Source organism: Monodon monoceros, unplaced genomic scaffold, assembly GCF_005190385.1.
Source record: "Monodon monoceros isolate NGI ecotype Baffin Bay Population unplaced genomic scaffold, NGI_Narwhal_1 Super_Scaffold_9, whole genome shotgun sequence".
Taxonomy (NCBI): Eukaryota; Metazoa; Chordata; class Mammalia; order Artiodactyla; family Monodontidae; genus Monodon; species Monodon monoceros.
The window spans coordinates 29,682,033-29,690,221 of record NW_021703786.1 but is presented as its reverse complement, the minus strand read 5'-3'; the positions used below and the strand labels follow the sequence as shown (position 1 = coordinate 29,690,221).

Genomic DNA, 8,189 nt, shown 5'->3' with positions numbered 1-8,189 from the left:
CTCAGCCTTTTTTTTTTTTTTTTTTTTTTTTGCGGTACACAGGCCTCTCACTGCCGCGGCCTCTCCCGTTGTGGGGCACAGGCTCCGGACGCGCAGGCTCAGCGGCCATGGCTCACGGGCCCAGCCGCTCCGTGGCATGTGGGATCTTCCCGGACCGGGGCACGAACCCGCGTCCCCTGCATCGGCAGGCGGACTCTCAACCACTGCGCCACCAGGGAAGCCCCTCTCTCAGCCTTTTGAAGAACGAGCGGTGGGACCTCCCTGGGACGCAGGGTGGCCCCTCGGCCTAGCCTTACCACATTGATCTCCATCTCCAGGTGTTCCCTGTTGGCCTTTTCCTTCTGCAGCTTCTCCAGACCCTGGTACAACACCTGGGAGGCCGAGCGAGCAGGGAATAAGGAACAAGGAGGAACTGGGGCCACGCCTCGGCCCCGCCCCCAGCCCCCTGCCCGCCCTCACTTCGATGTCCTTCTGCCTCTGCCGATGGTCCTCTATGAGGTTGCCGGTGGTGATGCTGAGTTTCTCACAGTCGCCCTGTACCTGCAGGATGGCGCTCTGCACGCGGCCCAGTAGCTCTTCATCCTGCAGCAGAAGGACAAAGGCAGCCTCCCTGGGGCACCCGCAGGGGTACTGCCGCCCCTGGTAAGTCAGCCCTTAAAACACCACCCGGCAGACAGGACGACTGCAGACCCCATTCTGGATCTCCTCAGTTGCCGCCACAATTCCCCACCTCCCCATGGACTAGCCTTGAGGGACCTGGTCCACCGGGGTGGGTGGTCGGTAGAGGCGGTCTCAAGGCCCAGGAGTGGTGGGCTGCTCCCCTGAGAGCTGGGGTGTGGGCTACAGCCTCGCCACCCACCCGGAGCTGAATCTGAATTCTGGAGTCTAAGAGGCAGGCCTCGGGGACTTGTGCTACTCCCTGCCCCACCAGCAGGCCTGCCCTTTGGAGGGGAAGTGGGAAGGAGTCCAGAAGAGCGGCATGAAGGAGGGGCGATGAATCCTAAGGCCCCGCCAGCGTCCCGAGGCATGTGAATGGCACTGCTCCACCCCTCAGCCAGCCGTGCTGTCCCCACCCACGGAGCCAGCTCTTCCCCGTGGTGCCCCATGCCCAGAGCCAGCTCTACAGCTGCCCTCGCTGCGACCCTACGGAAAGACCAGGGACTTCCGTGCGGTCGCTAAAGGGCTCCATCATGGAAAAGTGGCCCAAACATCCCTCCCCCGGGGACTCCCCGAGGGGCTCCGTGCAGGCGGGCCGTGAGCGGCCGCACCGGAGGAAAGCAGGCGGCATCACCTGGCTCTGCTGCTGGGCCTTCTTGGAGGGCCGGGAGGCAGCCAGGCTGCTGACCATGTCCTGGAGCTGCTCGTAGCGCTGCACCAGCGTGCTGACCTGGTGGCTCAGGTCCAGGCTGCAGGCTGGGCAGGTGGCCGCAGGGTCGATCTGGCCGGGTGCCAGGGTGGTCAGGAGCTTGTGCGGGGCCGCGCTCATGCTCATGGACAGCAGTGTGGAGGACGAGGCCAGCATGTTCTCGATGATCGTCCTGAGCTTGTCTAACTGGGCACGGGCGAGAGGGCGGGTGCAGGGCAGTGAGCGAGGCCCAGCTACGCCGCATCCACGCGGTCGCCACCAGCGAGTGCTTTCTGCCCTGGCCTGCTGTGATCTGGGCCGTCCCACGGCCTCGGTGCCTCCCAGGGTGTGCAGCACATGGGAGGCGCTCGACCTCCATCCATTAAATAGTGACCAGAGCTCCCAGGGAGGGTAGCACAGATGCTGATAAAGCCCTTTCAGGAAGGAGGCTTCTGGACCTTTCTCCAGCCAGCCCATTGGTGCAGTGTGAGAACACATCTCTAGCTAAATCCTACAGAGCTGATGTCCGTTAGTCCACAAACACCCTGCCGACACACAGGCCTTGCTCCAGGCCCTGGGGACACGAAGGGTGGGCTCACACATGCTCTGTCCCCATCTAGAACATAAATAACAATAAGAGAATGTGATTTTCTCACACCATATACAAAAATAAACTCAAAATGGATTGAAGACCTCAGTGTAAGACTGGAAACCATAAAACTCCTAGAGGAAAACATAGGCAGAACACTCTTTGACATAAATCGTAGCAATATTTTTTGGATCTGTGTCCTAAGTCAAAGGAGACAAAAGCAAAAATAAACAAATGAGACCTAATTAAACTTAAAAGTTTTGGGGGACTTCCTTCGTGGTGCAGTGGTCAAGAATCCACCTGCCAATGCAGGGGACATGGGTTTGATCCCTGGTCCGGGAAGATCCCACATGCCCGGAACAACTAAGCCTGTGCACCACAACTACTGAGCCCGCATGCCACAACTACTGAAGCCTGCGTGCCTAGAGCCCATGTTCCACAACAAAGAGAAGCCACTGCAATGAGAAGCCCGCGCACCGCAACAAAGAGTAGCCCCTACTCCACACAACTAGAGAAAGCCTGCGTGCAGCAACGAAGACCCAACGCAACCAAAAATAAATAAATAATAAATAAAATCGATTCTTTTAAATAAATAAATAAAAGCTTTTGCACGGCAAAGGAAACCATCGACAAAAAGAAAACACAACCTATGGAATCGGAGAAGATATCTGCAAACGATATGACCCATAAGGAGTTAATCTCCAAAATATACAAACAGCTCATAAACTCAGTATCAAAAAAACAAACAACCTGACGAAAAAAGGGGCAGAAGACCTGAACAGACATTGTTCCAAAGAAGACACACAGATGCCAACAGGCACGTGAAAAGATGCTCGACATTGCTAATCATTAGAGATGCAAATCAAAACCACAACGAGACATCACCTCACACCTGTCAGAATGGCCATCATCAAAAAGTCTACAAACAACAAATGCTGGAGAGGGTGTGGAGAAAACGGAACCCTCCTACGCTGTTGGTGGGAATGTAAATTGGTGCAGCCACTATGGAGAACAGTATGGAGGTCCCTCAAAAAACTAAAAATAGAACTACCGTATGATCCGGCTATTCCACTCCTGGGTATATATTATCCGAAGAAAATGAAAACACTAATTCGAAAAGATGCATGCACCCCAATGTCCACGGAAGCACTATTTACAATAGCTAAGATATGGAAGCGACCTAAGTTTCCATCAACAGATGAATGGATAAAGAAGATGTGGTTTATATGTAAAACGGAATACTACTCAGCCATAAAAAAGAATGAAAATTTTGCCATTTGCAACCACATGGATTGACCTAGAGAGTATTATCCTTAGTGAAATAAGTCAGACAGAGAAAGACAAACACTGTGTGTTGTCACTTATATGTAGAATCTAAAAGATAAAACAAACTAGTAAATATAACAAAACAGAAACAGACTCAACAGAGCTAGAGAACAAACTAGTGGTTACCAGTGGGGGGAGGGAAGGGGGAGGGACAAGATGGGGTAGGAGATTAAGAGGTACAAACTACTATGTGTAAAACAAAAAAGCCACAAGGATATATTGTACAGCACAGGGAAATACAGCCATTATTTTATAATAACTTTAAGTGGAATATAATCTATAAAAACAGTGAATCACTATGGTGTGCATTTGAAACTGATATAAGAGTGTAAATCAACTACACTTCAATAAAAAAAAAAAGAGAGAGAGAATGTGATAAGTGCTACCACTACAGGGGTCTCTCATGGCCCGGCTGGGAACAAACTCCTTCCGCTCACCCTCCTGCTCTCTTCTGGATCCCATGGTCCCAGTTTGTCCAGTTTGTCCCCACAAATGATTGGTCCCAGCTACACACCCGATTGGCCAAAGACCTGTGACGTCTTGTCCTGGCTTAGAGACGGACTGCACCAACCTACGGCCCCCTTTCTTGGAAGCGCGTAACACTGCAAGGCCTGGGGCAGCCCTTTTGGACTGTGTGTGAGAGATAAAAAAGCTGGCTGAGAGCAGAAGGGAAGAGAGATGTGCGGTATTTGAGAGAGATGGATAAGGAAGGCGACACAGAGGCAAAGACAGACACACAGAAAGACAGACAGGTGGTGGCCCCGGCCAGACTGCCCGCTTGGCCTGGAAATTCTGCTTTTCCCAATTTCCTCTACACGTATGTATTTTCAGCCAGGCTCCCTTTCGCCCGAGCTCAGCAAGACTCTTGCCACCAGAAGAGCTGACACGCTTCTGAAGAGTCAAGAGGCCGAGCCTGCCCAGCAGGGAGTGGATGCCCTCCCAGGTGTGGCCCCAGGGAGCCCCGGAGGTTGCTGAGCTCAGGTGTGAGCTTTGGGATGACAGATGACGCCTAACACACTATCTACTGCTGTCCTCCTGCCGGCCTGACAATCAGCTCTGCGTCATGAAACGGTGCAAACCACTGTCCCGACGAACTTGGAGTGGGCCCAGAACGGGGCCTCTAGCACAGAGGGGCTCCTGACATGGGACCCCTGGGCCCAGTGGCTTTGCCCATCTGATCCTTCCGCGAGCACTCAGAGGCTCTTCCTAGTCCAGCGCTCCTCGCTGGGAACATTCTGGGGTGACCAAGGATCGTAACACTCAAGACGTAAAGGCATGTACACCTGGAACTAACACAACATCGTAAATCAACTATACTCCAATTAAAAAACAAAAGATGTAAAGGCAGACACTTTGAAGACAGTGAAAAGACAACCCACAGAACAGGAGAAAATACCTGCAAATTATATATCAGGTAAGAGTCTACTATCCCCAATGTCCACAGCCAGCTCTGCGAAGGGCCCTAGTCCCTGTGGCTGGAGAGTGTGGAATCCTCACCTGATCCTGCAGGTAAAGGGAGGCTTCGGAGACCGAATGTTCCATGCTGACCTTGCCCCGTTCTTGACTCTCCCTCAGCTCCGCCAGCTCCTTCTCGATGTCAGCCACGGTGACTCTGTATGCACGAGAGATGGTCCGGCCCCACCACCGGCCCAGGGGCCTGGGCCCAGCAGTGCTGAGCCCCGGCCATCAGGGATGGAGGAGGCAGACGGGGCTCTTTCACGTTCCCCTCCAGCTCTGTCTAAGGGGTCCAAGGCCCCGCCTGTCGTGGAGGTGGGTGCCCAGTGTGCTGGCCTGAGAGGCTTCTAGGGGGTGAGGCCTGGCACTGCACAGAGACGGCTCTGAGGGGCTCCAGCAAATGCTCCGAAGCCTCCAACTGGGGACAGAATCTAAGAGGCTTTTGGTGTTTTTTTTTTGGTTCTTCTAAGCCCTGGTGCTGAGCTGTTTTAAGGACCTGGGAAACTTCCACTAGCAACTTGAACTAGATACAGACAACCTGAAGAGCAGACACAATGCGGGTCAAAGATAGTGGTCAGTTCAGGGATGAGTGAACCAAAGGCTTCTATCACCTCCTTGGCTGAGAACATGTGATACCAGGACAGAAGTTGCATTTGGCAGGGGGATTTTACCTGAGGATACCCAGCTGCAGGCCCAGCTGGCCAGCTTTCACCTCCTTTCCTGTTTCTTGCTCTCCCTCCCCCTCCAGGATCCTGTTCACCTTCTCCAGCTACAAATCCAATGGAAGAGGAGGGTCAGGCAGGCTTGATATCTCTGCTTTCTGAACGTACCTCTGCAGCCCCAGCAAGCCCCTCCCCCATTCCCTAATCCTTTAAAAAAAAAAAATTCCCACCACGCAGCTTGTGGGAATCTTAGTTCCCGGACCAGGGATTGAACCCTGACCTCTAGCAGTGAAGGCGCCTAACCACTGGACCACCAGGGAGTCACCCCCATTCCCTAATCCTATCCAACCCTCTGGCAAAGCCCAAGGTCCCTTCCTAACATCCACCCATCCATCCATCCCATGGATGCAGGTAGCTAGCATTAAAAGAATGACTGAAGACCCAGCAGCCCCTCGCCATGACCGCTGGTCCCAGACGGTCCCACGAACTTGGCTCCAAGGCTGCTCCAGTGACAGTGGCTTTTATTGGAAATGGCCACATGTAATGAAAGGAGCTCAGGTCTCCTTGTTGGCCCAACTGAATCTTAATAGCTTTGAATGTCAGGTTTTAGATCCAGGAAATAAACACGTGGATACCTGAGGTGTGCTTCCTATCTGAGGGCACTGTACAGATCCAGTGAGATAATAATGAAAGTGAAAGGACTGTGTAATCTATCCAAATGCAAATGAAAGGGATTATTGGCACTTGAAGGCCAAGTAGGAGGACCCTCCCTTACTTACTTTTGCTTTTTCCTGCTGGACTTCTTTGGTCAAGGCCTTTAAGGTCTTCAGCTGTTCCTGCAGGTCAGCGGGTATGGACTTCTTGACTATGGAGAATCGAGGCCTTAGAGTCAGAAGCGTCAGATTCCCCATGGGCTCCCAATCCCAGCCCTCACAATCAAGAACAACACATGTCATTTATCTGCTTTTCCTGGGGGCTGGAGAGAGGGGATGGGAAGAAAGGAGTGTCCTTTTAGGGGATAAGCGTTCTTAGCTCTAAAGAGTCCACCTAATGCTTAATATCCTAAAGGGCTGTGGGACCACTTACCCACAATTTCCACCCAACTCTAAAATCTTAATTATTCTCTGGGGCTAGAATTGTGAATGTGCAAAGGTTAAATTTAATTTTTCAACATTCTCTCTCCCTGCCCAACCCCGTGAAATCACTTTCCCTTCATCCCAACATCTTCCCAGCTGCTTTCCAGAGAGTCTGGCAAAGGCATAAGAACCTGCCTCACTCCTCTCCTGAGGCTCCCTTATTCCTACCGGTTCAATCCCATCTTTTGGACCCTGAAGGCTATGGGAGAACCCAGAATGGCTAAGAATGGAAATGCTGTTTTCAGGGCCTCAGGCAGAGGCCCAGGGAGAGAGAAGGATGAAACCAAGCGAGGAGGACAGCAGCCTCTCCTCTGGGCACGCAGCACCCACCCATCAGTGCCAGCAGGTACTGGATCTTCTCCAAGTCTGTTTGGCCAGCTTGTTCATCATCCAGACCCTTTATGTTCTCCTTAAGCTCCACGTAGAGGCTGGTAAGCTCTCCCATCAGACGAAATGTTTCCACTGCCGTGGGGAAGCTAGGAGCCAACTTATCCAGTGAATCACGTTTCTCACCCTGAACATCACTCCTTTCTGATAAGCCTCGGTATAAACAGTCAAGGGAGTGTGTGCTCCTGAGAAGGGGGGCATCTTGGCTTGGGGAAGTCTGAACAGAAACTCCAGGTTGGACTGAGTCACGTATTTCATTTGGATCCAAACCCACCTCGACATACTGATCTACACCTTGGTACCCTGGGCCATGGGAGTCTGGGACAGAATGTGCCCGGTCATGCTGCTCTGGTTCAGGTGTTTCCAAATGCTGTTGATCCTGGCGTGCAGATCCCACACCCATGCGTAATGGTTTTGGGCCATGCTGGTCTGGGCCAGGACGCATCAAACCTTGTTGATAAGTCTCTCGTGGTACCAAACCTTCTCGGTCTATACCTGGTGATGCCAAACCTTGACTGGCTACGAGTGGTGACACCCGACCATATTGATCTCTGCCAGGAGGTGCCACATCATGCTGGTATGGGCGTGGTGATATAAAACTTCGAGGATCTGCATGGTATGTTGGAAAGCCATGAAGCTCTGTGCCTGATGGTATCAAGCCTCGATCTGTACCAGACTGCCTCAACCAATGCTGATCTATTACAGGTTGAACCAAACCACGCTGATCGGCACGAGGCTGCATGAAACCACGTGGACAGGCACCAGATTGGACCAAGCCACGTGGATAGCCAGCAGGCTGTACCAGACCAGGTGGATATGTACCAGGTGGAACCAAGCCAGGCATAGATACACCAGGTTGAAAAAAGCCATGTGGACCTGTACCAGGCTGCACCAAACCAGGCTGACCTGCACCAGGTTGGACCGAGGCAGGCTGACCACCACCAGGTTGCACCAAACCAGGCTGACCAGCACCAGGTTGCACCAAACCAGGCTGACCTGCAGCGCCAGGCTGCACCAAACCAGGCTGACCTGCACTGGGTTGCACCAAACCTCGCTGATACACTCCAGGCTGGACCAAACCAGGGTGACCTGCACCAGGTTGGACCGAGGCAGGCTGACCAGCACCAGGTTGCACCAAACCAGGCTGACCTGCAGCACCAGGCTGCACCAAACCAGGCTGACCTGCAGCACCAGGCTGCACCAAACCAGGCCGACCTGCACCAGGTTGCACCAAACCAGGCCGACCTGCACCAGGTTGCACCAAACCAGGCTGACCTGTACCAGGTTGC

The 8,189-nt window shown here is 53.0% G+C and overlaps 1 protein-coding gene across 1 annotated transcript in view; it reads right to left on the bottom strand.

Annotated features, from left to right (window-relative positions):
• QRICH2 (glutamine rich 2) overlaps positions 1 to 8,189 on the bottom strand; it is a 22,673-nt gene that overhangs the window by 6,363 nt on the left and 8,121 nt on the right. The window contains exons 6-12 of the mRNA XM_029212417.1: positions 6,844 to 8,082; positions 6,157 to 6,242; positions 5,387 to 5,484; positions 4,758 to 4,872; positions 1,292 to 1,552; positions 460 to 582; positions 297 to 371 (exon numbers count right to left, since the gene is read on the bottom strand). Of these exons, the coding sequence (XP_029068250.1) occupies positions 297 to 371; positions 460 to 582; positions 1,292 to 1,552; positions 4,758 to 4,872; positions 5,387 to 5,484; positions 6,157 to 6,242; positions 6,844 to 8,082 (1,997 nt within the window). The remainder of the gene's footprint in view (positions 1 to 296; positions 372 to 459; positions 583 to 1,291; positions 1,553 to 4,757; positions 4,873 to 5,386; positions 5,485 to 6,156; positions 6,243 to 6,843; positions 8,083 to 8,189) is intronic.